Here is a 27,668-nt window from a genome sequence, read left to right on the forward strand (position 1 = left end):
TGCAGATGGGGTAGCCCATGACATTGGGGCAGGACTTCACTGTGCATGGTCCTAAACTGTTGTTAGATCAGGGTGTGTTCTCTGTTTTCAGCTATGGTTTCTTGACCTGGCTCTGTCACCTATGTAAGTAACCTTGACCAACTAACTTTCCATCTCTGGCCCTTAGTTTCCTTATCTGTAAAAGGACAGGGTTGGACGAGGTAATCTCTAAGTTCCGTTTGTAACCTAACTCTTTGAATCCTCTATTGATGATGAATCAGTCGCTGTCCTCAGAGGGCTCCCAGATTAAGATAAAAAAAACAGGACAAGACGGGTGCACTTCCTCAGAACAGACCAGGTGTTTGGCACCTGGGCAAGCATCTCAGGGCCCTGAATTGTCCCATCCCCGCCCGGATCTTCCTGCACCTGCTGGGTTCCACTGACAGCCCAGGACCCGTCCCGCCGTGGTGACGTCATCGCCACGCGACGGCGCACTGGACCCTCGCGTCCACCCGAGATGCGATGACGGCTTGATGATGGCCGGGGTCCCTGTGGCCTTTCTCACTCTCTACGTAATGCCCCGGGGCCCAAAAGGGGAAGGCACAAGCTCTTGTTAGCCGCCTAGGGCGCTCCTGACTCCAATCCTCTGCCCAGAGCCGCTGCTGAGACCAGTGGCGAGACAGACCACGACTCCTTGGCCTCCGGCCCAGGCTTGCGCCGCGCGTTAGGCGGCGCGTGCCGCCCGCGAGCCCTCCGGCGATTGGCTGTGACGCGACTTCCGGTACAAGCGGCGGAAGCCGGGCGGGCAAGCGAGTGAGCGAGCTGGGAGGCAGGCAGGCAAGAAGGCAGGCGGGCGCCCGGGAGGCAGCGAGGAAGCGAGGGAGCCAGACAGGCCGGCGGAGGCCCGAAGAAAGCCGAAGCCTGCTCCCGTGCCCAGGTCCTCCGGTCCCCCGCCCCGGACCCCCCAGCGGAGCGGACGCGGCCCGCCCCGGCCATGGCCTCGCTGCTGAAGGTGGATCAGGAAGTGAAGCTCAAGGTAGCAGCCCCTGCCTCCTCCCCGCGACCCCGCCGGGCCGGTTCTTGGCCCTGCGGCGGCCGCCTTTGTCTCCTGGGGGGATCTCTGAGCCCGTCGCCCCTCCCCTTGCCCCAGGCCCGCTCCATTCTGCCACCAGCCCGGGCTGGCCACAGGCTCGTCTTGGAGGCGGGCGGAGCGTTGCTTCACCCTGGGGATGCTACTACTCTGGGGCCGCTGCTGCTTCTCCCCGCACTGGGCTCGGGGGAAGCGGTGACGGACACGTGTTGGGTCGAGTCCTCTAGGCAAGCCGCTTCGAAAACCAACCCTCTCCTTACTGATGGTGCGGCGCCAACTCTCCCCTCCCAGCTCCAAGATCCCACAGGTGTTTGGGTGCTGTCGCATCGTCACTGAGGGTTGTGGGATGCGTTTGTGAGATCACAGCCCCCTAGTCCCAACTCCTCTACACCCCCCCCACCTGAGGGAGCAAGCTGACATAGGGAGGGAGGAAAAACCGACGAGTGTTGGCCCCTATTCTGTGACTACCAGCCCCAAGATGGAGAAATGGATCCTCAAAAAAATAAAATACTTAGAATCTGGGGGTCTCTCATCTTCTCATTACAACTACAAGGTGAGCAGAGGCGCCAGGAACGGTTTTTCGGTGTGTATGTGTGGAGTTTTTGTTTGTTTTTTGCTTATGAGGGCACATCGCTTCCCCCTTGCTCCGAGGCCTTGGAGGAAGTCCTGATGTTTGTTCTTGCCCTTTGCAGGTTGATTCTTTCAGGGAGCGGATCACAAGTGAGGTGAGTGATGCTGCGTGTTGGGTGGGAAGAGAAGACTAATTTATTTGGGGATACCCAAAAGAGGTCACCTGGGGAGTATGTAGATTGGATGTCAAGAGCCCTCCAGCAAGCAGTAAGTCAACTTCACTGTGTCCCTTTCAGGCAGAAGACTTGGTGGCAAATTTTTTCCCAAAGAAGTTATTAGAACTTGATAGTTTTTTGAAGGTGAGAGATACTTCCTTTCCCTCCCTTCCCTTCTGTAGCTACCTTTATCCCCAGTTCCCTCAGGATGCTGGACTCCATAGCAAATTGGAATTGTCTGCTTTGTGTTTGATTATAACATACATTCTCTTTCCTTACACCTTAAAAAAGGTTTTATTTGTTCCTTTTCTTTTCACATTGGGGCAATTTCTAGATGTCATTGTGCCTCCATTCCCAAGCCCATTCTTACAACAAAGTTAAGCAGACTAGTTGACAGTGACCACATCTGACAGCCCGCCTCCCATCTTTCCACTTAAATCATCCTTCCATTTCTATTTAACTTGAAAACATACAGGGTTTTTTTTTTCCCTTTCCAGGAGCCTATCTTAAACATCCATGATTTAACCCAGATCCACTCAGACATGAATCTCCCTGTTCCTGATCCCATCCTTCTTACCAATAGCCACGATGGATTGGATGGTGTAAGTTTCTCTTTACTACTCTCTGTTGTTGACCAGTAGATGCCCCTAGACCAGAATTCTGTTTGCATAAGGGACCAGTGTAAGGACTTATTTTAGGGACTAGGAGCCAGTATCTTTGAATTTACCATAATCCCTCTTGTTTCTGTATTTATAACATGAGAAGACTCTTAAATATCTTGTTCCTTAAACTGTTGTGAGATCTGGCAGTATCTAGAGGTTATAGGCTATCTGGTCTTGGGCAAGATTTTTTTGCCAGTTTGTATCTCATACTCTGTCAACGATCAGGAATTCTTGCTGTCTAAGCTCACCCTTCCTTTTGGCTTATACCTTTGTGTATAAAAATTTGATGTGTGTAAAGCACTTTGCAAGTCTGACGGCAAGCACTAAATAAATATCAGCTGTTTGTAGAACTAGCAGACCTGAAGCAAGAATATCCAAATAAATTCAACCCATCCTTATACCAAATTGTCTATTATTTGCTTAATGAGTCTAGCCTTTTCAATTAGATTATCCCTCAAGAGAGGATTTCTTGTTTTTACTTTGTCTTTATCCTGGGTGTCTTAGCACTGTGCTATGCGCACAGGCACATAAAGTTTATTGAATTGAATGGAATCAACAATGGGGGACTTTCAATTTAGGTTTCAGGACTATGGGAAGGGTAGGATAAAGTAATTTAAAAATTGATGTCTTTGAGGAGAGTAACACTTAACCTCTACATTTCCTTAGCCCAATTTGAAGAAGAGGAAGTTGGATGAGTGTGAGGAGGCCTTCCAGGGTGAGCACCATCCCTTTCCCCAAACCTGCTTCTTCTGTAAGCCTATCTTGGTTGATCTGATGTCTGGAGAGCTAGTCTGATTGAATTTTCTAGAATTGAATGCACCTGAAATTAGAATTCTGAAACACCCAGAAACTGCTTTTCAATGGAGGAATGGAAGGCCTGACCTGGCATTAGTGTCATGGGGTGGGGTGGGGTGGGGTGTGGATTGGCATACCAGGTCCTGGGGCAGGGGAGAAAGAAATGTCTTTTCCTCTTCCAGACAAAATAAGTTGTTTCCTTTCCCACCAGGTACCAAGGTGTTTGTAATGCCTAATGGGATGTTAAAAAGCAACCAGCAGCTGGTGGACATTATTGAAAAGGTGAAACCTGAAATCCGGCTATTGATCGAGAAATGCAACACGGTAAGGCCAGAATGGAGTGGGGGTTGGGTGTGCAAAGGATGATGGATTGGCAAAAGCATTATAATAGCTTATGTGAAGAGGAGAGTGGTTTTGTATTTATTTTTGAGGTGGAAGGGCAGTTTCTTGCCGCCCCCACCCCCCCAACATTCCTCTGTGTTTAGTGACCCTTTTCCTTTCTTTCTCCATACAAGAGTAGTTTTCACATAAGTAATGCTCTGCAACAGAAAGGCCACTGATTCTCATGTTGCTCTGTTTTCTTTCCAGGTCAAAATGTGGGTTCAGCTCCTTATCCCCAGGATAGAAGATGGGAATAACTTTGGTGTATCCATTCAGGTAATGCCTTCAGAACTTGATGATAAGCTCTCAGTGAGCTTATCTCATTGAGAGCAGAAATTTGGTCTTCTTTATCCTACATCTTCCTTTATCATCTTTGGTCTTAGCTTTATATCCTATGTGACTTTTGCAAAATAGGTACTTGCTTGATTGTTTGATAAAAATCCTTGAGTGAAAGTCTACATACATACATGGTCATTTATGGGGGTAGAGGAGATAGCTAGAGGAAGAGGTTGAAGCATTTTCCCGTTTGTTCTGCCTATTTTGGTTCTCTCCTGGCTGGTGTCCAGTGGGGTGTCAGTACAAATGGATTTGCTTTTACAAATCAACTCTTTAATCCTTCACAGGAGGAGACAGTTGCAGAACTAAGGACTGTGGAGAGTGAAGCTGCATCTTATCTGGACCAGATTTCTAGGTAGGACTATTGGGAGCTGTCCCAGGGATTGGGGAATAGGGTCTTCTTTGACTGCTTCTGTTACTTGCTCTTTCCTCTTCTTTCTTCTTCCAGATATTACATTACAAGAGCCAAATTGGTTTCTAAAATAGCCAAATATCCCCATGTGGTAAGTGAGAAAATTGTTGGTGGGTGGGGGGTGGGAAATATGACATTAGGAACTAAAGTCTTGAATAAGCAGACCCTCATCCTGACCCTGAAAAACAGCCACTCCTCTTTTCCCTCTCCCTTTTCTTTCCTTCCTTCTCATTCTTCAGGAAGACTATCGACGCACAGTGACAGAGATTGATGAGAAGGAATATATCAGCCTTCGACTCATCATATCAGAACTGAGGAACCAATATGTGAGTGATCCCTTTCCCATATAACCCTCCAGTTGCCCTGGCTTCTGTCAGCACTCATCTCCAGTGGGAGGGGGGTTAGATTCTTGTCATCTGAGGATTCAGGGGCATGAAGTTGGTGGTTGATATCCAATGATCCCATCTCTTGACCTGAAACTGTTTGAAGTCCCTGTGCCTATGCTGGGTGAGAGCCAGGTGGGTGATTTTCCTTCCTCCTTCCCCAACCTCTCTCTCAGGTCACTTTACATGACATGATCCTGAAAAACATTGAGAAGATCAAGCGGCCCCGAAGCAGCAATGCAGAGACGCTGTACTGAGGCCAGGGCCAGAGCCAGGGGACTCTGTGAGTCTGGCTCAAGACCGACATTGCCTTGGTTTGTTACATGACTATCGAGATGGGGAAACTGGCTGGAAATAGTAATCACACCTCTCTTCTGTTTTTAGTTAGAGTCTAATGAAGCTCTCATGTAGTTCTGTGACGTGTTTACCTCTTATTTCAGGCCTCAGGAACTCCTACCCTAGTCCCCATTCCCAACCTGCCTTGTCGAGACTCATTTCTGGAGCGTTTGCATATGTGTGTCCATGCACACATGCACTTTCTCTTGAACTCTTTTTCCCACCCCAAGACACCTCTGGTCTCTTGGTCTGTTTGTCTCCTTTTCAGTTAGTTGGTTAGACATTGGGGGAGTTGGAAGTGAAAGAGCCTAGTGTTTCTTTGAGGGAATGGGGTTGGGGGCGCTACTGTTGTCTCTCTGTGGGCGTAGAGAATCCCTGATGATGGGATGGGGAGTGGGAGGGAGAAGGGAGGCGGAGGTTGTATTTCCTGAATTGCATCTCCCTACCACTGGGACCTTGGGAAATATTATACTTTCTACTGTCCCTTTCAGAGGGTTTTTTTTATGTCTTTATTGTGAGGTTTTCGGTTTTTCATATGTAGCTCTGCCACCACACATATTCCTGACCCTATTACCAGATCTTTCATCCTCTTCAGGAGTTCATCCTAGCTTCAAGAGTCAGGTGTCCAGACTAAGTGGAGGAGGATTCAGCTGAGAGGCCCAGTCCGTTCCACCTGAGCAGATCACTGGGGGAGAGGGAGGGCAGCTACCATCCTGTGACTCTCAGAGTCTTGTTGGGAATTGTTACAAAGACTGTTGCCCCAACTATTTGGCTCTTCTTAAATCAGTTACAAATGGGAGAGTGGTGTTCTCTGACCCTTAGACCCAGATGCTACTTTTGGGCTTGTTCCTTTTGGAATATTTTTTTTATTTATATTTTTTCCCAAGGAGGGTAGGGTGTATATGTGTACGTGTGCATGTGTGTGTGCTTGTGCTGTGTGTGAAAATCTGCAGGGTGGATCAGAAACATGGAAGAACTGCTGTCTTTCTCTTGAGAACTTTCTGGATATATTCCACTCGTTAGTACAGGTTCTTTGACCTCCCCCAGCTCTGTTACCCCTCAGAGAGAATGCTTTTTTCAGCCAATCAGCCCTTGCCCTATGTGTGTTTCCATCTTCCCTTCTGTTTTTCTCTCTCCTCACTTTCCTGTTGGTTTCCACCTGGGATGCATTACTCTCTGCCCCATTATGTTATAGTGAAGGAGTCAGGACATTGTCTTCCCATGAATAATATTCAGTAACAAACCAGCTGTGTTTTAGTTGGGCCTCCCCTAAACCCTGTTCCTGCCCCCAGTCTACCTTCTCCCTCTCCACCGTGTGTTTCTTGGTGTTGTTTGATTTTTTGTTTGTTGGATTGTTCTGATGTCCCTAACCCAGCTTCCCCAATCCTTATCCTACCCCAGTTCCCCTGGATCGTAATGTAAAATTCTTTTACCATGTCAAGAAATTATTAAAAATACAGGTACTTTGACCTTTTTTTAAAGTCACAGACCCCAGTGCGATCCTCAGAAAATTGAGGCCAGTCTCTGTACACATACCTCCCCTTATATAGGCTGACTGCAGATGAGGTGAGCAACCTCTACTCTCCCTTCAAAGATGTAAAGATTGATCTAACATTGTCTTCCAGTATTAGGGGGAGAGGTGGACCCTTTCTCTGATGGCCCCACAGTCTGTCTTGGCTTATGTTAAAACCGGTGCCTCCAAAACATGAGAGTCTCCTCCTCTCCTCTCTCCCCCAACTCCTTCTTTTCTGGCATCTGTTACTTCCCCCAGTGATTCTCATGAGCTGCCAGTAGGGGCTGCTGTGCTCTCATGTAGTTGGTGTAGAGCTTCCTCATCATCAAACTTGAGAGACCTATAGTATTTGAGCTGGAACGTCATCTGAACCCACATTCCTGTTTTATAGAGGAGGTAATTGACGCTCCAAGAAGCAGAACGACTTGTCCAAGGTCATGTTAGCTGGTTAGTGCCGAGCCAAGACTCAAATGACAGCATCCTAACTAGCTTGATTGGTGCTTGACCCACTGAACCACCATGCCCTTTGCCTGTCTCTTTTTCCCTTGTGCAAGGGAGGGGTCAGGTGCAAAGCATGCTGTGCCTGTGATTTCACTGGTGTGGGAGCTCCCAGCCAGGGACTTCATTTACCATGGTAGATCTGTATCTTCTATCAACTCTAGAGCATTCAAAGAAGACATTAAGTGACTGGCTGAGGATCACATTGTTGGGGGATGTGTCAGAGACGGGGTTTAATCTCTGATTTTCAGAAGGGTGTTTTCAATTCCTTAAAGACTTTATATATTGATTTTTAGTCTGTGCTCGCTTCTAGGAGTGGTGAGTTTTTTGTTTGGTTTTTGGTATGTTTGACTGGGACTCTGCTTGATTTACATCTTGCAGATATACCTTTCATTTCCCAGTCATACTCATACAAGCCTAACCTTGCTGCCACTCAAAAACAAAAAACAAAAACAACTAGGATTTGTTGTCTTCCACCTCTCAGTTTAAAAAACAAAAGACTGTAGTATGGGAAATGGAGATTAGACAACAGGGCTTCCTAGGGATGTGAGGGAGAAACACATGGGACACATGGGGAAGAGTACCTGTCTTCTGCGATGGATGGTCATGTTACCTGTATAGAATCCTGGAACTCAAGAGTTCCCTCTTCTTTGAAAGGCTTATAGGACCTAGCTTATTTACCCTAAGGAAAACAGGTAAATGGGGGGAGGAAAGTGGAGTGGTACAGATGCTGGCTACCTCTAGGCTCCCCTTGGACTGTACTTAAATGGAATCCTCACCCAAGGCTCTGTGTGGAAATGAGAGGGGCATATATATACAGCATCCAACTTAAGAAAAGGATTTCAGAAATTAACTATTCCAACTCCATTTTATAGATGAGGGAACTGAGACTTTCCCTCCCATCCCCCCCTTCAACTCCCCCCCCCCAAAGTGACTTGCCCTGAGTCACAGAGGATATTAATGGATAGAGCTGGGATTTCAGTGTAGGGCCATTCTTTTAGGCTGTCTGACTCCCAGTCCAATGCTCTTTACCTCTGCACAAGGATGCCTCATAAGGAGACTTTTAAAACAGGAATCTTTTTCCAGTACCTGTTTGGTTGTACTTCAAGATTCTAAAACTTTCTTTACCCTTGGTCTATGCTCTCCTTCAACTAAAGGAAACCCCTAAATTAAAAGTTTTTAGCCAACAACATTGGCAGTGATGAAAAGTACCTACAGTTTTTATTGTTGTTGGAACCTGGCTACTGGTGTCCTGGGGGTGGGGAGGATGGACTGGCGGGGGGTGGGGGTGGCAACTGGGGAGGCCAAACCACAGAAGAGGAAAATGGACAGGGCAGGACCAAAGAAGCCACTTATAGGGAAAATTACACATCTAGACCAGAGGGTGGAGAGCTTCAGTCTTAACCCAGGGAGTAGCTTTCTTCCCCAGAGTTGATGCCTGTAGCTGGGAGAAGTAACTGGGAGAACTCTCCCTGGGACTCTTAATACTTAGCTGTTTGGTAGTTACTATGAATATGAGGGTGGTCCTGGTCCTTTTAGCTGTCTCCATTGTCACCATTTTTGCTCTGGTTTGTGTTCTGTTGACTGGTAGGGGTACCTCCAGCCAACCTCCCCACTGCCCCTCAAGGGCCCCTGTCAGTCAGTTTTGGCTGCATTCTAATAGGAGTCGGCTGTTCTCAGATCTGACCCAGGAGGAGTTGGCCTCAGTGATGCGCTTCCTGACCCAGCAGCTGGGGACGGGGTTGGTAGATGCAAGCTATGCCAGCCCATCAGACAACTGTGTCTTCTCAGTGGAGTTACAGCTGCCTCCCAAAGCTGCAGCATTGGCTCACCTGGATGGGGGAGAACCACCACCTCCCCGGGAAGCTCTAGTTGTGGTCTTCTTTGGCCATCAGGCCCAGCCCAATGTGAGTGAGTTTGTGGTGGGGCCACTGCCAAACCTTTCCTACCTTCAGGATGTGACTGTAGAGCGCTGTGGGGGTCCCCTCCCTTATTATCGGCGCCCTATGCTGAAGACTGAGCTTGCCCAGGTATGGAGGCACTTGAAAGAAGTAGAACTGCCCAAGGCACCTGTCTTCCTGACTTCTGTCTTTAATTATGATGGCTCGTCTTTGGCACCTGTACCTTCACCTTCTCATGGCTTTGAATCAGGAGAGCGTACCACCTGGCTTGCCCTCCATCAGAATGTCTCGGGTGCTGGCTTTTTTCTGCATCCTGTGGGACTGGAACTGCTGCTGGATCATGGGGACTTGGACCAAGCTCAGTGGTCCATCCAGAAGGTCTACTTTCAAGGCTATTACTATGAGGACCTGGGCCAATTGGAGCAAAAGTTCAAGGCTGGTCAAGTGGATGTGGTTAGGGTTGCTCCACCCTTACCGGATGGGGCATCCTCTTTGAGGCCTAAGGTACCTCCAGGTCCTCCTCCTCCCCTACAGTTCTCACCCCAGGGTCTCCGATATAGCGTCCGGGGGAGTCAAGTAGCCTCTCCATTTTGGACGTTTACCTTTGGCCTTGGGGTATTCAGTGGCATGAGGATTTTTGATGTACGGTTCCAGGGGGAGCGGGTGGCTTATGAGATCAGTGTCCAGGAATGTCTCTCCATTTATGGTGCTCACTCACCTAAGACAATGATGACCCACTACTTGGATAGCACTTATGGGATTGGTCGGCACAGTCGGGGGCTTGTGAGGGGAGTGGATTGTCCCTATTTAGCCACTATGGTAGATGCCTATGTGCTGGTGGGCCAGGGAACAGTCAAGTTGCTCCCCGGGGCCCTGTGTGTATTTGAGGAAGCTCAGGGGATGCCACTTCGAAGACACCATAATCAGGCACAGGGTCGTTATTTTGGTGCTGTGGCTGGTTCAGCTCTTGTTATTCGGTCAGTGTCATCTGTGGGCAACTATGACTACATCTGGGACTTTGTATTACACCCTCATGGAGCACTCGAGGGACGGGTCCATGCCACGGGCTATGTCAATACAGCCTTTCTAGGTGGGGGAGAGGATACTCTTCGCTTTGGGAACCGTATAGGGGGACAAGTTCTGGGGACAGTGCACACGCATGCCTTTCACTTCAAGCTGGACCTGGATGTAGCAGGTAATTTGGGGCTGGGGACAAGGAATCTATAAGGAAGAGGTTCCAAAACACCAATTTTTGGAAGGAGGCCGGTGGGATATAATTAGTACCACACAAATAGTGTAGTGTATTTGGTAAGAGTAACCTAAGTGATTATATTGTCCATTTTATGAGGTATCAGGCACAGACAGTCCATGAAACGTTATCAGGTTTCTGACAAGGTGATGACCTTGCCTCACATTCTCAATCTAGTCGGAATTATTCAGTTGTTTTAGGTTTTCTATTTCAGCCTAAACTCTGATCTCCTTTGCCACTTGCAGTATGCTCTGGGTCATGATGTTGCAGTGTGGGAGGTGTGGGCAGCTATATAAACTACAGGGGTCCAGGTGGCTTGAGTGAGTTGGGTGGTTACCAGCAGACTGGCTTTTGTGGCCAAGGGAAAGTATGAGAGGCCTGTGTCACCTAATAATAACTAACATCGTTGCAGAGCTCTTGATGGGTATTATTTCCCTTGAGCCTCACAACACCTCTGTGAGGTAGGAACAACAGATACTATTCCCCATTACATAAGTGAGGAAACCTCAAGGAGAGTGAGTGACTTTCCCACATTGCCATGATTTGAACCCAAGTTTTCCTGACTCCTAAATTCAACACTAAGAGCATTCATTCATTATGTAACACCTAAAGGTTTTGCAAAGTACTTGATGTGTATTAATTATCTCAAGTGATATCCGCCTGAGCCTAACTGTAAAGGCTCAGGTACAGCAGGGTTGAATGAGGGTGGGAAGAGATTGGGAACATACTTGGAGGAAGCTCCTTTGCAGCACAGGATTTCTTTTGAACCAGGGATGTTCCTTAAAGAAATCCCATTGACAGTCGTTTAAGAAGAAAGGCATCCCATTTTCCCTGCTGTGGGCAGCATCTCATGCCAACCTTAGAAGTTAACATGGGAGGTGTATTTTGTGCGTGTAATGGATTTTTCTCGCCGTCATTTCAGTGGACAGAGGATGAAAACTGGCAGTAAAATCTGCCAAAGTCATCACAGGATTTGCAGCTGGAGGGGACTTTGGAGATCATCTAGTCCAACCCTGTCTTTTTTGTTTTTCTGTTTTTCATTCTAGTTTTTTATTTTAATAACCATAAACAAAAGCAAATTAAACACCAAATGAAATGTGTTTGCTTTTTGTACTCTCAAATCTGTCTTAAGTTCTTTTCTGCCTTTTGTTTTCTTCCTTTCTTTCTTCCTTCCCTCCCTGCCTCCATTTCTTCCATGGTAGTCAATGTATATGTGGTTCTGATTCTGTTTCCTTGATTTACATCTTTTTCCATAGGTCTGCTTGTATGCTCTGTAATATAATACATAAATTATAATTATTAATGATCAGTTGTGTTCAACTTCGTGACCCTGTGGACTGTGTTGTCCACGGGGTTTTCTTGGCAAGGGGACTGGAGTGGCTTGCTATTTCCTTTTCCAGTGGGTTAAGGCAAACAGAGGTCAAGTGACTTGCCTAGGGTCTCATAGCTAGTAGGTGTCTGAGACAGGATTTGAGCTGAGGTCTCCATGTATATGTATGTATATGTGTATACACACATCACAGCATAGAGAGAGGGCTAGAACCTGTGATATCATTGATCTAGAGAACTTCAAATGAAGCTCCCTCCGCTGAAGCAGGTTGGCACTTTCTCTGCAATTTATAGTTTTAGAGAGTTGCCTAGTGCACTAAGAGGTTCATAACTTGCCGCAGCTAGTGTGTGGCAAATGCAGGACTTGAGCCCTGGTATTCCTGGCTCCAAGGCCAGCTTGCAATCCACTAATATGCATTGGTACACTGTAATATTTTCAGCCGTTCTTTGATTTTGGGTCATATAGATGGTTTCCTTTTTTTTTTTTTTCACTATTGCAAATAAAGCAATTATGAATATTTAAAATATAAACATCCCTTCATGATGTTTTAGGATAAGGTCCTATAAGAATTGCTAGAACAAAAATTATGATCAGTTTTTTTAGTCTCATTATATATTGATATATATTGCCCTCCAGAATGCTTTCACCAGTCTGCAGCTCCATCAACAATTTATTAAAAGTTCCTCTTTCTTTGTGGTTGCACCAATTTTGATTTTGATTATTTTTGCTATTTTTCTCATCCTAGTTGGGTATGAAGTGTTATATTAAGGTTGTCTTGATTTGCATTTTTCTGGTTACCAGTATTTTATTTAGTTATTAGCAGTTTGTGCTTCTGAATTGTCTGTTCATATCTCTTCATCATTGTTCCATTGGTCATATACATATGTGTATGTATACATAAAATTACATATGTGACAATTGCACATATGTAAGATCTTAAAAGGTTTTGTATGTCAGATTTAGCTAATATTTGCTCTAAGTTATTTCCCCCCAATATCTTAATTTTAGAGCTAATTTTGTCTCCAATAATGTTCACTTGTTTGACAAAAATATCTCTCCTATCCCTAGTCAAGACAAGTATATTACTCCTTTCCCTTATTTTAAAAGATATTCAGGTAATGACCTCCTCATTTTACAAATGAGAAAACAGCCTCAGGGAGAAGTCACTTGCCCAAGTCACATAGGTAGTAAGCAGCCTCAGAATTTGTGCTCAAGTTCTTTGACTCAAAATTCAATACCCAAGGTAGCTGGGTGGAATCCTCCAGGAAGGTTTCCTGCATGAAGTGGTATTTGAGTTGAACTTTAAGGGATGACCAGGGATCTGGTAGGAAAAGGCAAGGAGTGAGAGCATTCCACAGAATGCACTGCAGACATTGCACTTAAAGGCAGAGTTATAAGAGGACAAGCAGAGAGAGAGTGGAAGGCATAGAATAGTCCAATTTGGCTGTAGGATAAGAGTTCGAGGAGGAGCATAGCAAAGAGAAAGCTGGGGAGGGACATTGGTTGCAGAGAGTAGAGAGCCTTGAATATCAAGCAGAAAAATTGGAACTTGAGAAGGCAAGAGGGAGTCACTGATGATTTTTGAGCAGAGGGGTGACATGAGTAGAGTTGCTAATAGAATGGACACAGGGTGGATTTGAGGGCTATAGGGCAGGGGAGGTAAAGGGAGCGTGGAGATTGAAGACCTATGAAGAAGCTGTTGTAGTTGTCCAGATAAGTGGTCCTCAGGGCCAGTACTAGAGTGGTGGTCATGGAGTAGAGAGAGGGGAGCACAAATGAGAAGAGGATAGCCATGCAATCAAGATGCCCAAGTAACTGATTGGCTCTGAGAGGTAAGGGAGAGGGTATGGTCAAAGACAGTCCCATGGTTAACATGAATGTGGGAGACTGGGTGGACAGTGGGTGCCACAAACAGTGGTCAGAAGGGAGGAGCAGATTAAGGGGAGAAAGTTGATTAGTTTTGGACATACTACATTTGAGAGAAGAGGAGGAAAACTAATAGGACAGTGGTAAGGATAAGTGGTCAGGAAAGAGAAGCTTTGGTCAGGGTAGGGGAAACCTAAGCATGTCTATAAGCTGACGGGAAGAAGCTAAAGACGGAGAGAGAATATGGATCAAGTCCTGTGCCTGGAGGAAATGGGATGGGTACAGAGGTGGAGGGATTATCCTTGGTGAGAGGGGAGTTGTAAAGGAGATCTTACTCTGAGACCAGAAGGAAGGAGAGGATGAGTGATGATAATGGGACAGATTTTGGAGTGTGGAAGGGAGGTGAGAGGACTCCTACTCTTAATAGAGGAAGAGGCAGAGTTATTTTCTAAGAAAGAGAGGATAGGGAAGGGGTAGAGTTGTGGATTTTATAGAGGAAAAGGTGTGAAGCAGCCTTGTGGGGAATTTGATAGAGCGTAATTGAGAGATGGCAGTCATTTTTTTTCATCACTTAACTCATTGTGTATGTGTGTGTAGAGTTTGTCAGAATTGATCTCAAATGATTGTAATCCAACCCCTACCCTGCCTCACCCCTGCAGGGCTAGAAAATTGGGTGGTGGCAGAGGATGTGGTGTTTGAACCCTTAGCTGTGCCTTGGAGTCCTGAACACCAGCTGCAGCGTCCACAACTCACAAGGCAGATACTGGACAGAGAGAATAAAGCAGCCTTCCTCCTGGGAGATGACCTCCCCAGATACCTCTACCTTGCCAGCAACCACACCAATACCTGGGGTCACCGCCGTGGATACCGTGTCCAGATCCATAGTCCTGCTGGTGTACATCTACCCCAGGAAACCACCTTGGAGAAGGCATTCAGCTGGGGAAGGTGAGGAAGGAGGGAGGGATCTGGATGGAAAGAATCGGGAAGAAAGGGTAGCCCTCTAACCCCTGATACTGGAGATCTCAACTTGTTAGCTCCCCATCCCTTCCTCCAAACCAAAGGGAAGTGAGGTGGTAAACAGTATCTTCCAGCATCTGGAGAGAAGACTGACCGTATAAGGATTCCACCCCTCCAACATCCACCCTACTCCCCAACTAAGGCCCTTAGGCTTAGCTGAAGCCCCTGTCTCATGGTTAGGTACCAGCTGGCAGTGACTCGGCGGAAAGAGGAGGAGCCACAGAGTAGCAGCATCTACAACCAGAATGATCCCTGGACACCAACTGTGGTCTTTGCCAACTTCATTGACAATGAGCTGCTCTCAGGGGAGGTCAGTTGCCCTAGAGATGGGGTGGGGGTGGGAGAGGAGTTACCTAGTTTCCAAGTTGTTCAGTCTTTTTGACTCTAGGTTGCCAGTCCTTAGACATTGACTTTGGATATCTGAGCCATTTGGAAAGATGGGGACTTCTCTGATGATTAACACCAGGGGCCAGAAACAACAACAATAATTATTATTAAGTGTCTCCAGACTGTGTGGAAAATAATGTGCTCTAGGTGCTGGGTTTAGATGAGAAACAGTTCCTTCCCACATGGATCTTGCAATTTAGGAAGGGCACAGGACTCAGAGGACCATAGCACCTAGAACTAGAATGGGCCCTACTGGTCATCTAATCCAATCCCTTCATTTTACAAATGAGGACACTTAGATCAAGAGAGGTTGTGACTTGCTCAAGGTCACAAAAATAGTGTCAGAGCTAGGATTCAAACCCACATCTCCTGAATCAAAATCCAGCTCTGTTTCTACTCATTCAGATAACTACAAACCAAAATAATACATAAGTACAACAAAAAGGAAAATTGTCAGGGAAATGGTTGGTACTGGTTAGGGGAATCAGGGAAGGCTTTATGTCAGGTGGCATTTGAACTGGGTTTTAAAGGCTGTATTTGACAAGGGGAAGATTGGAAGCAAACATATTCTAGCCACAAGGAACACCATGAACTAAGGCATGCAGGTAGGAGAGTACAGACATATTCAGAAGAGAAGTCCAATTTGACTGGAGTGTAATGAGTAGAGGAGAGTAGTATGCATAAAGCTGGAAAGATGGTGTAACCATAGATTGTGGAAGACCATGAATGCCAGGCAAAGGAGTTTGAATTTTACTTAGTAGACAGTAAGCAGCCTAAAAAGCATTTGAATAGCGGGATGGTGACTGAATTAATGCATAAAGTTTTATGTTGGCAGCAAAGAGAAAGATTTGAGAGAAGGAGAAAATGAAAGGTGAAAAATCTTGGGAGGCTATTTTCATATTCCAGGTGGTTGGTAATGAAGGTTGGTACTAAAATGGTGAAAGTGGGACAAGAGAGGAGATGATGGGTGTGTAAAATGTTTCAAACACAGAAACAACAGAATTTTGTTAACTGTTTGGATATGAGTGATAAGGGAACTTTAATATGGGCAAGTGGATGAGTCAGTGACAGAAATACTGAGGAGCAGTGTTAAGAGTAAAATTCTATTTTGGACATGCTGAGCTTGAGAGGTTTGTCCAGCTGGAGATAAATTGTAGACATTTGTAGACACATATGCAGAGCTTATGTCAGGCCTAGCTGGAGATAAAGATGTGTTGAATCCCCTGAATAGAGGGAGAGAAGGGAAGGGAGAAGGAAATAAGTAATAAGTTTCTGTTATGTGCCAGGCACTATGCTAAGTACTTTGCAGATATTTCCTCAGTTGATAGAGGGCTGGTGTTTGAAGGTCTAAGGGTGAAAGTGTAGGGGTTAAGAGTGTAGAGGAAGAAAGCCAAGGGCTGATGGGGAATGTCTACCTTAATGCTGAGGTACCAGCAAAAAAGACAGATGGAGTTGTTAGAGTGGAGGGAGGAGAACCAGAGAGAAGGTGGTATCTCTGAAGTTAAAGAATGAGAGAATAAGCAGGAAGATGGTGTTGTCAGTAATGTTTGAAATGATGCAGAGTTTAAGGAAGAAACAAAAAAAAAAGCCCTGGGATTTGGCAACTGAGAGTGACCTTGGAGAGAGCTAGTAAGGAAGTGGAGGCCCCTCCCATCCTCGGCAGATAACTCAGACCTGGAGCACAAATCATCCTCCAGCTGGCTTCCCATGGGAACAGCTAGGACAATGGATCCTATGGGAGACAGGGGGAAGTATGGTTATTGGGCTGGTTGATAAACCCTATTGTTGAGCTAGGTGATGAAGAGTGAAGATACTGGGAGGGCTCTTTCTCCCTGCCAGATGGGGGTGGGGGTGGGCAAAGTTACATCCTCATCACCACAGCCTGGTTCTCTCCTTTTTTTCCCAGGACCTGGTTGCTTGGGTTACAGCAAGCTTTCTGCATATCCCCCATGCAGAGGACGTCCCCAACACAGTGACTGCGGGCAATGGTGTTGGTTTCTTCCTCAGGCCCTACAACTTCTTTGACGAGGACCCCTCTGCCTTCTCCCCCGATGCTGTTTACTTTCGGGACGATCAGGATGCTGGGGTCTGCGAGGTCAATCCCATTGCCTGCCTCCCGGACTTGGCTGCCTGTGTGCCTGACCTGCCTCCGTTTTCCTACTCTGGTTTCTAATCCCGCTTAGAACCCGACAACTGCACCGTGCTTTTGTAACTCCTCTGGCCCCAGTCATTCTTCCCATCCTCTTCCTGTGTCCCCACAGGCCCACTGACCTTGCGCATACTTAAAAGTCAGCTGGGAGTCTTTCCATACATCCCTTCTCAATTCATCCCCACCCTGTTCCCCAGTCCTGTTGCGTTCTTTATTCTTTCCCATTTCCCCTTCACTTTGATTCTTTAAAAACTTAACCTTTCTGCCCTCTCTCCAGAATTGTTATGGGGGCGGGGTTGGGGGGCCAGAAGGAGGAGGGCTGTGAGAGGTGGGGAGAGAGTCAGAACTGTGATTTAGGAAAGAGGGAAGCTGGTAGGGTGGGGGTGCATGAGGAGTACTTTTCCCTTGGAGGCTGCACAATATTTTGCAGCTAAAGGAAAGAATACATCTGGATGTAGGAGGGTGGGAGAACAGGGTGGAAGAGGGGAAGGGAGAGAGGCTGGAGATGGGGGTGGGGGTAGAATGAAAGGCAATACTGCTCAGCCCCATCTCTCTTCTGTGTTCCTTTCATTTTCCCTCTCCCTGTGTTATTGTGAATAACTCCCCTCCCCATGCCATGACCCCCAACTCTGACTCTGAAGCAGACCTGATAGGAAGGAGAGGTCCTTATATGGTAAGCTGAGGCTCCAGCTCCCTCTACTTCAGTCCCGCCTCACCCTCCACCCCCAACCCTGGCCCGCCCTTGGTCCTCCCACCCTCCTGATCCTCCACCCTGTTGCTCTTGCCCTACACATTCCCTTATATCTCTGCAGTCTGGCAGCCTCGCTTTGTGGCCAGGCACATAAACCCAAGCACTAGAGTTTGAAAGAAACTCTCCCTTTGCCTGGAGATACCCCCCTTCCCCCCCTTCCTATTCAGGTCCTGCCTCTCTGATTATCCACGTGACCATGAACCTGAAGACAGCGCTGGTGCTCCTGGTTCTCTCCATCATCACCATCTTTGCCCTGGTTTGTGTCCTGCTGACCGGTAGGGGTGGGGGTAGTTCCAGCCAACCTTCCAAATGCTCCTCACCGACAGCCAAGAAGAATCAGTTCAGGCCACACCCTGTCCAGAGCCAGCTGTTCTCAGACCTGACCCATGAGGAGCTGGTCTCAGTGATGCGCTTCCTGACCCAGAGGTTGGGGTTAGGGCTGGTGGACGCAAGCCGTGCCAAACTGTCTGATAACTCTGTCTTCTCAGTGGAGCTGCAGCTGCCCCCCAAGTCTGCAGCCTTGGCCCACCTGGACAGGGAGGGTCCTTCACCTCCCCGGGAGGCTCTAGCCATTGTCTTCTTTGGCCAACAGGCCCAACCCAATGTGAGTGAGCTGGTGGTGGGGCCTCTACCCAACCCTTCCTATCTTCGGGATGTGACTGTACAGCGCCATGGGGGGCCCCTACCCTATTACAGGCGACCGATATCCACAAAAGAGTATGAAGAACTTAACAGGATGATCTTTGAACGGGAGCTGCCTCGAATCGTTGGTCTCCTCCACCGTTGTTGCTACTACAATGGGAGGAACCTGCTGCCAATGATCACTGCCCCAAGAGGTCTGCGCTCTGGGGATCGGGCCACCTGGTTTGGAATCTACTATAACATCTCAGGTGCTGGCTTTTACCTCCACCCTGTGGGGTTGGAGCTGCTAATAGACCATGAGGCCCTAGACCCTGCTCAATGGACAGTTCAGCAAGCCTTCTACCATGGTCGATACTATAAGAACCTGGACTACCTTGAACGAGAGTTTGAGGGAGGCCGGGTAGAGGTTGTAGAGATTGTACTCAATGGCACCAGAGCGTCTTCATCTCTCAGGCCTCGTGTTCCCCCTGGTTCTCCTCCCCCACTACAGTTCTCTCCCCAGGGTCCCCGATACAATGTCAAAGGAAGTCAAGTGGCATCCCCATTCTGGACCTTTACCTTTAGCCTGGAGTTGTTCAGTGGTATGAGGATTTTCGACATCCGGTTCCAAGGGGAGCGCATAGCCTATGAAGTCAGCATCCAGGAGGCTTTGGCCGTCTATGGTGGCAACTCCCCAGCAGCCATGATAACTCGCTATTTAGATGGCGGTTTTGGCATGGGCTTGTTCACCACTCCACTGACTCGAGGAGTGGACTGTCCATACCTGGCCACCTATGTGGATTGGGTCTTTCTCGTGGATTCTGGAACTCCAAGGACAGTACGTGATGCTCTATGCATATTTGAACAGAACCAGGGCATCCCCCTGCGGCGGCACCATTCTGAGTTTTTCTCCTATTACTATGGGGGCCTCCCAGGGACAGTATTGGTTGTCAGGTCTGTGTCCACTCTGCTCAACTATGATTATGTGTGGGACATGGCGTTTCACCCCAATGGAGCCATAGAGGTCAAATTTCATGCTACTGGCTATATCAGTTCATCCTTTTTGTTTGGTGCTGGCCGAAGATATGGGAACCAGGTTGGGGAGCATACCCTAGGCACCATCCATACCCATGCTGCTAACTTCAAAGTTGATCTGGATGTGGCAGGTGAGGGGGGGTCCTGTAGGGCTCCTGTGGGAGAGGGCTAAAGGAAGAAGGGGATAGATTTGAATCCTCATCTTTTCCTTTATGTTTGATACCTTGAAATAATCTGTGCATTCATTCATTCAGCAAATGTTTATCAAGCATTTACTGTGTGCAAAGGAAAAAACAAGGTAAGGTGTCAGATATAAAGAGCCCCTCCAGAAACTTGTCATCTAATAAGGAAGATAAGATGGGTACATAAAATAACCGAGATTCAATGTAGAGTGTCACAAATGCTGTGGGAGAGATCACTTCTAGCTGAGGAAATCGGAGAGTTTCATGGAGAAGGAGAATTTGAGCTAGATTTTGTGATCAGGTAAAGATGGTGGAGAGGGCAGACTTTCCAGGAGGGGTCGGTGGGAGCCGAGGCACAAAGTTAGGGAGCACAGGGTGTGCAGAGAGAGTTGGAAACTGCAAAATCTATTTTGACTGGAAGCATAGGATACAAGTAGGGGAATTGTAGGAGGCAAGTTAGGAAAAGTAGGTGACAATTAGACTATAAGGACCGTGAATGTCAGGATGAGAATTTTATTTTGTTATTTGCTCAAGGCTATATACTAGGAAAACTATTTTTAGTTATTTCAGGGTTGATGTTTTTGTTTTTGACATTGGATCTGATTTTTAAAAGCATTTAAAAATTATTTGAGCTGTTGTTTTAATTATCTGTACTCTTCTGCCTCCCATGATCCTGGGCATTAAAATTAGCTGGTGATTTTGTTTGATTTCTTGCTCTTCAGCCTCAGAGCACCTGAAAGGACTCCTTATATAAGACTTTTTACATGACAAAGTCATGGGAACTATTAGGGCTCAGGGAAAAGTCTGTAACCTGTGATCTCATTTTTCTTTCCTGGCTTCCCTGGAGGATTATGAGTGTTTCCCAAGTCTAACTTGGGCACAAAAGCTCATGCTTTTTGCTCCCTCTGGCCTTGATTTCTGCAACCAGAGCAGAGCGGGGGACACCGCCTTTGGATTTTGCTATGCACTACATTCCAATGCCAATCTCCAAGGGATTTGGTGGGGGGGGGGGTTGTATGGGGAAAAAAATTGGGCAGGCAAAGAAGGGGGGGGTCAACTTCTGTTCCCAGAAAATCTCTACCTTCCTCCCATTTATTCTTTCTCCTCCAACACAGTACATTCAGCCAAGAGGGGAGGGCATGAAAAATGATAACTTGCACATTTGCACCCCATAGAATCATAGGATCATAGACCCAGAGATTTTAGAGACCATCATGTTCAAACCCCCCTCCCCCCACTTCACAGATGAAGAGCCCGAGACCCAGAGAAGTCAAATAACTTGTTCATGAGGTTTTCTTAACCTGAACTCCCCACAGTCACTGAGGAAGTTTCTGGTATTGTCATCAATCCCTCCATGACCTTTCTAATGTACCTTGATTTCCCTAATTCTCTGACCTTGGCAAGGGATGAAAACTCTTCTCCCTCCTTAACCAAAAGTTATAGTTGTGTAAAGAATATAACTTCACTTTTCAGTGTAAGAGAGAAGAAGTAGAAAGCAAACTGATCTCATCTTGTCATAAGGGCATGTAAAAAGGGCATGTTGTAAAAAGGGCATGGCTGCCCTTTTTTTGAGTCACTTCTTCATGAAGAATAGAGTCTTTTTTTTTTTATGCTTTTGGTCTTCCATTTCTTGGTTTCCTTGTAGATAAGTGGCTTCTAGTGCTTAGCACAATACCTGGCACATAGTACACACTTAATAAATGCTTATGGACTGACTGACTGAACATACCTTTGGTCATTATTTGTAAAAAAAAAAAAACCACCTCATAGAGAGGGATTTGTGATTTAGCTCTGTGTTGTTGACACCTTGAATGGGGAAGTTCTTGAAAGAAAGACCAGGCACCAGGTGAAGAGTAGGATTCATTCTGGGATTATTATTGGGGTTGAGAGTCACTGAGGAAAGAACACCTCCAAATTTTGGAGCAATTTTGCCATTTTAGCCAAGGGAGGTGATAGGAAGGAATGAGATTTTTTTGTTGTTCAGTCATTTCAGTTCTGTCCAACTCTTCATGACCCAATTTGGGGTTTATTTGGCAAAGATACTAGAGTGGTTTACCATTTCCTTCTCCAGTTCACTTTTACAGATGAGGAACTGAGGCAAACAGAGTTGAGTGATTTGGCCAGGGTCACACAGCTAGTAATTGTCCGAAGCTGGATTTGAACTCATGAAGATGAATCTTCATGACTTCAGGCCTGGTATACTATCCACTGTGTCACCTAGCTGCCAAAAAAAAGGTATGAGATGTTTGTAATTTAATCCTGTTTTATTCTTTGATTCTACGCCACTTTTCTTTCCCAGCCCTGGAGTTGTTAGAAGTGAGTCCAGAAAAATAATTGTATAAATAAATATCTATCTACCACCCTTTTCCTTGACTTTGCAGGACAGGAAAACTGGGTGGTAGCAGAGGACATGGCATTTGAGTCTAGAACTGTACCCTGGAACCCAAAGCATGAGATACAGCAGATACAGTTGATTCAAAAAACACTGGAGACCGAAGACCAGGCAGCTTTTGCCTTTGGGGGCACCTCTCCTCAATACCTCTACCTGGCCAGCAATCATACCAATGTCTGGGGTCACCGTCGTGGATACCGAATCCAGATCATCAACTTTGCAGGGCAGCCAGTGCCCCAGGAGAGCACCATAGAAAGCGCCTTCAGCTGGGAGAGGTCAGGGATTGGGGCTGGCCTGTGGGGGGAAGGACAACAGTATACTGGGTATATACTAGCCTACAGAGAAACTGGCTACAGAAATAGTACAGGAGATGGAGGCTGGTGGATCCTGGGAAGACCCTAGAAAGGGATCAGCCAAAGAGCTCAGGTCATCAATTTCTCTGGGGATCCCTGGGTACATGAGAGGGACTTCTGTCTGCCTGGGATGGGGGCGGGACTGTCCTGCCCATAGGCAGGGAAACAGTCCTGTAGAGCCTAAGAAAGCACTGTAAATCCTAGGATAAGATGAATAATTCTACTGGAATAATGGAAAAGGGGGAGGAAGAAGGGACAACTTAAAGATCCTTGTTCCTTTTTCCTATTCTTTTCTGGTGGGATCATAGCATCTTCCACCTGGGAGCTCTGACCATAGTCCCTGATTAGGTACCAACTGGCAGTGACACAGAGGAAGGAGGAAGAGCCTTCAAGCACCAGTATCTATAATCAGAATGATCCTTGGACCCCTACTGTGAACTTCGCTGATTTCATCAACAACGAGACCATAGCAGGCAAGGTAGGCAACCCTTCGGGGCGGGAGGAGAGGAGGGAGAGCAAGGGTGGCTGAATCTCCTCCCCTAGGCTTTATTCTCCATCAAACCAAATTCTCACACAGGGTGGCCCAAAAGTATCAATTATATAATAATTAATTAAATTTTATATTTTATTTTTATATATTAAATATATTTAATATAGTTATATATAATTATAGAAATAATAAATGGATAATTATAATAAGTAAATATGAGAGTTTAAAACAACATTAGGACTTGTGGACTACTCTATATAGAGTTGGGTGGAGTGGTGGGTTCCCTAGAGCAGAGGCGTCAAATATGCCTGCCTGCTGCCCGGGCTACATGTGACCCACAACACCCCCTGGTCCACCTCAACCAGATGAAAATGTAATTGGGAAATATTTAACAAAATACATTAAAATATAGTAGAATATAGATAATGTTAATATATGGTTTTCTAAGGCAATATTCAGCCTGCAGGTCTCCTTATATTGGGGCCTTTTTGAATTTTTTACCACTACCAGAGGGCCGCCCCCCTGACCTCAGAATGTAGCTGACTGTTGCCCTTCATATAACACCTTGCCTTGCAAGGTCTTCCCAAAGATTCTGGGGAAGACCCAGTGCCCTGGGTCTTGAGGCCCATTTTTCAATGTTTGGCAACAGCATGACCTTGTTCCTTACACTGATGTAATGAGGGTAGAGCCATCCCGGTCCCAGTGAGTAGAATATGTTTCCTTCCTTGGAAGCTCCCACCTGCCTCTGCCATGATCCAGTGCACACTCTGTCCTCCTAACGCATGCCTCTTTCCAGATGCCCCCATCACACATGCAGCACCACTCTGGCCTCCCCTCAAAAGACAGGACTCTTGTGACCTGAGCACTGATGAGGCCAAGCTAGGGGATCCAGCTCCGGGCTCACCTAACAGGAGTCTTTGGATTTCTACAGTGGGGGGTGGGGGAAGCCAGGTGTTCCTACTAACTTTACACAGGCTATTTTTACCTGTCCCCCAGTTCTCTGCCCACACCTCTAAGAATCCTTCTCTTCCTTCATAGTGTAACTCAGGGACCACCATCTACTAAAGGCTTTTCCATGTTTTCTCCATCTCCAGTTCCTTCATAATTACTTTACACTTACTTTGTATATTGTATATTTACTTATATGTGTATGTGCTGTTTCCTCCGATAGAATGTAAATTCCTTGAGGGCAGGGATTGTTTCATTCTTGTCTTTTTATCTCCAACACCTAGCCCAGGGGTGGGGAACCTGCAGCCTCCAGGGATTTGTTCTGTGAAGTTTGGATTCAGTCAAAGGACTACACTTGAGGACCTAGAGGGCCACATGGGGCCTCAAGGCCATTGGTTCCCCACCCCTGACCTAGCCCATAGTAGGTACACACCATTGTACTTAGAGTATATCGCCTACACGGATAAGTGAACGCAAGTGCTGTTTTGGAGGCAGCTGGGTAGCTCAATGGATAAAGTGCTGGGCCCAGCCGGAGTCAGGAAGACCTCAGTTCAAGTCAGGCCTCAGATGTTCACTAACTGTGTGACCCTGGGCAAGTCACTTAACCCCTGTTTGCCTTCATCCGCTGGAGAAGAAAATGGTAAACCCCTCCAGGATCTTTGCCGAGAAAACCCCATGTAGGGTCATGAAGAATTGGACATCAGTGAACACAATTGGAGGAGATGGTACCCAACTTCTTATGGGATGGGGGGCACCTGGGCATCACAGTACCCATCACCATTCCCATGTCACTGATCCTCTTGCTGTCTCTTTAGGGCAGAAGCAGGGGGAAAAAGCAATTATCACCCCTGTTGTATATACAGTTTACTTGTTCACGGGCTTCTTTCTGGTTCAGAGGGAAAGGAGCTTTGGCTGGATTGAGATTTCTCTTTTGAGGGGCTGGAAGGGGAAGTTATTTTGCCAAACCGGGTCCTCCCTTAGAAGGCCTCTTGCAAAGGAGCAAGTTCTTCATCTGTCTTGTCTTTTCCACCAGGATCTGGTCGCCTGGGTGACTGTTGGCTTTTTGCACATTCCTCACGCAGAAGATATTCCTAACACAGTGACTGTGGGGAATGGCGTTGGCTTCTTCCTCAAACCTTATAACTTCTTTAATGAGGACCCATCAGTCCAGTCTCCTGATGTCGTCTACTTTCAGAATGACCAGGATGCCAGAGTCTGCGAGATCAATCCTGTTTCGTGCCTTCCAGAGACAGCGGCCTGTGCTCCTGACCTCCCTGATTTCACCCATGGTGGTTTTAGAACAGGGTTTTAGAGCCTGGCTTTGAACCTCAGCCTCCAGATAAGGAGGAAGTAGGAACATTGGATTATTGTGCAATTAATACCTGGCCTCCAGCTCTTCTCTATTCTCTCCACAGTTGCCAGACCTCCTATTTCTGAACCCTGAATATGCCACTGCACCTTTTTAAATCAGTGAAGACTCAGCTCAGTTTCACTTATCCTAAAACACATTGGATTCCTGGTTTCAGAAAGGAGAGAGGAACATACCCTCCCTGGCCCTGGAAGGGATGGCCAAACTGCGACCTAAAATATTTAATCTTTTCCTTCCTTTGACTTCTCCAGATTTGCTGCAATCACAGGGCTATCCTGCTTCCTTCCTTGTTATGGGACATGAGGGATAAGGCTGTTCAGGGGCTGGGGAAGGGGAGCTTAGGGGAGTGGTGTGTAGGGTGGGGGTGGGGTACAGGGAGAATATATATTGAGACTTTTAGAAGCAGCAGCTCTCCACAACCAGGTATTCCTATGGACTCCAGGGCAGTCTCATCTAAGCCTGTATTTATAGAGCTGTTGGAATTGTCCTCATTTGTCTCTTCCCCAGCCACAACCCTCCTCCCTGTTTTCCAACTTACTGGGATTTACATTCATTCAGTATACTAGTATTTATTAAGCAGCTACTATGTGCCAGGCACTGTGCTAGACAAAAAATGAAAAAATCCCTATTCTTAAGGACCACAGACTCTGACATGCAATAGAATGTAAGATCCATGAGGGCAGGGATAATTTCTTTCTCTTTTTCTTTTTTTTAATCTGTATTCCCAGTGCCTGGCTTATAGCAAGTGCTTACAAATGCTTTCAGATTTTTCTTCTAGTGCTGGGAGGATGAGATTCTGTGGCAGTGTCACCCTTACCATTTGCACTCCCAACCCTACCCCACCCCATCTGTCATGAGTTTAATGTCTGTCCTTTGCTGTTGATGTTTTTGGTGAGAGGATAATAATTCTAATCTGTCCCACATGCTTTTGTTCATGTGTGTCTGTATGAGGGAAGATGTTGTGTGGGTGTCTCTGTAACTCTCAAATGTAATAAAAAAAAATTCCGTAATGAATCTTATATTGTTTGTACCAGCCCAATAAATTCCTTCCAGGTCCTTACCTTCTCCATGGATAGTGTGAATTATTCATATTCATTTGTGAAGTAATACAAGAAAGGTCAGAACAGCAGCAGGAGCTTAAATCAGAAAATTCTGGATGGATAATTACCTGTAACTGGATGGGGGGAGGGGGTGGTAGTAAGAGGAAGGGATTATTTGCTCTAAGTGCTGTAGGGCTGAGTACCCACTGGATTGGTAAACAAAAACTTGTAATAAATAATTTCTGTGACCTAATATGTTGCTGTCCAATCTAGTTAAGGGATGCAAATGAGCTTGGGTTTTACCATGTTGGGATTGGTTTAGCCTCATGTAGACTAACTCCTGTCCTCCTCTTCCCCCAATTTCCCCAGTGGCCTCCCATCACCTGTTGCTCCTTGGAATGTCTGGACATTTAAATGGGTAATAAACAGGAACTGAGATATTTACTCTTGAGGAGTAGGGAGATGGACAGGAACCAGAAAAAATAATTTGTCCACATACTTAAGAAACTTGTGAGGCCTCGAGCCCTGCTGCGTGCACCTTCCTTTGGTGTCTTTCTTTAAAAATTTTAACATTTATTAGCAGCTTTGTCCTGGGAATGTAAGCATGGGGTGGATAGGTAGAAGGGAACCCTTCTCCTATTCTTCAACCTTAAGTCCTTCCATATGGTAAGCATAGTCCCATGCATATAGTCTGTGTTGTGGGAGAGGGCAGTAGGTCAGGTTCATAGAACAGAGATTTTGAGCAGCTGATGTTCAGCGTATGAGCAGAGCCTGGAGGATCACGTTCTGATCACCAAAGCAGCATTCGTGGACATCCTGTTTTTGTTTCCAATCCCGTCTTCCAATGAAGATGTACAGTTAGATGTCTCAGTGGATAGAGAGCCAACCCCAGAGTCAGGAGGACCTGAGTTCAAAACCAGCTTCAGACACTAGCTGTGTGACCCTTGGCAATTCACTTAATCCTCATCTGTAAAATGAACTGGAGAAGGAAATGGCAAACCAGTCATCAAGAAAACCCCAAATGGGGTCATAGAAAGTCAGATGGGACTGAAACTACTGAATAACTACAACAGCTACCATTGAAATTTCACTACATTCCTACTCCCATCCTCAATCCCAGAAAAGTGGAAGGGACAGTAGAGTAAGCCAGCGAGTAGAGGAGGAATTGGGGTTAAGGCGACAAGGTGCAGAGAAGGAATGGAAACAATGAGAGCTCAGCCGTCACATCTGTCTCTAAAAAAGAACGAGCAAGAGGGTTCTCTGTGGCAGGTTTTCCAGCCCAGACTCTGTTCCTGACCCTTTAATTTTCTGGGCCATAGATAGATGGGGTGTGTGTGTATTTGTACATATACATGTACATATACACACATATGTATATATATATGTCAATATACATATACACACATATAATTTAATTT

General features: G+C 46.4%; 3 protein-coding genes across 9 annotated transcripts; all 3 read left to right on the forward strand.

Moving 5' to 3' along the window:
* The first annotated feature begins 473 nt into the window (after positions 1 to 473).
* On the forward strand, positions 474 to 6,628 carry PSME3 (proteasome activator subunit 3). 4 transcript variants are annotated; one of them, XM_020972734.2, is made up of 11 exons: positions 475 to 1,015; positions 1,762 to 1,794; positions 1,936 to 1,998; positions 2,352 to 2,456; positions 3,183 to 3,231; positions 3,523 to 3,635; positions 3,900 to 3,968; positions 4,316 to 4,383; positions 4,477 to 4,531; positions 4,680 to 4,766; positions 5,000 to 6,628. In XM_020972734.2, exons 1-11 carry the CDS (start codon positions 974 to 976, stop codon positions 5,078 to 5,080), a joined length of 765 nt encoding a protein of 254 aa, XP_020828393.1. In that variant the 5' UTR covers positions 475 to 973; the 3' UTR covers positions 5,081 to 6,628. The 4 variants fall into 4 exon arrangements, with proteins under 4 accessions (XP_078012181.1, XP_020828393.1, XP_078012180.1 ...); XM_020972733.2 differs by lacking the exon at positions 475 to 1,015 and adding an exon at positions 1,055 to 1,622; XM_078156055.1 differs by lacking the exon at positions 1,936 to 1,998 and having other exon boundaries at positions 474 to 1,015.
* A 2,023-nt stretch (positions 6,629 to 8,651) lies between these two features.
* AOC2 (amine oxidase copper containing 2) lies at positions 8,652 to 17,382 on the forward strand. Its single transcript, XM_020972703.2, has 4 exons — positions 8,652 to 10,266; positions 14,176 to 14,461; positions 14,714 to 14,843; positions 16,827 to 17,382. Exons 1-4 carry the CDS (start codon positions 8,679 to 8,681, stop codon positions 17,091 to 17,093), a joined length of 2,271 nt encoding a protein of 756 aa, XP_020828362.1. The 5' UTR covers positions 8,652 to 8,678; the 3' UTR covers positions 17,094 to 17,382.
* Positions 17,383 to 17,601: 219 nt separating this feature from the next.
* AOC3 (amine oxidase copper containing 3) lies at positions 17,602 to 26,275 on the forward strand. 4 transcript variants are annotated; one of them, XM_078156056.1, is made up of 4 exons: positions 17,602 to 19,607; positions 22,040 to 22,325; positions 22,752 to 22,881; positions 24,126 to 24,868. In XM_078156056.1, exons 1-4 carry the CDS (start codon positions 18,017 to 18,019, stop codon positions 24,198 to 24,200), a joined length of 2,082 nt encoding a protein of 693 aa, XP_078012182.1. In that variant the 5' UTR covers positions 17,602 to 18,016; the 3' UTR covers positions 24,201 to 24,868. The 4 variants fall into 4 exon arrangements, with proteins under 4 accessions (XP_078012182.1, XP_078012183.1, XP_020828360.1 ...); XM_020972701.2 differs by lacking the exon at positions 24,126 to 24,868 and adding an exon at positions 24,875 to 26,275 and having other exon boundaries at positions 17,839 to 19,607; XM_020972702.2 differs by lacking the exons at positions 17,602 to 19,607; positions 24,126 to 24,868 and adding exons at positions 21,765 to 21,893; positions 24,875 to 26,275.
* The last annotated feature ends 1,393 nt before the right edge of the window (positions 26,276 to 27,668 follow it).

Source organism: Phascolarctos cinereus, unplaced genomic scaffold (assembly GCF_003287225.1).
Source record: "Phascolarctos cinereus isolate Bilbo 61053 unplaced genomic scaffold, phaCin_HiC Scaffold_5;HRSCAF=322, whole genome shotgun sequence".
Lineage (NCBI taxonomy): Eukaryota > Metazoa > Chordata > Mammalia > Diprotodontia > Phascolarctidae > Phascolarctos > Phascolarctos cinereus.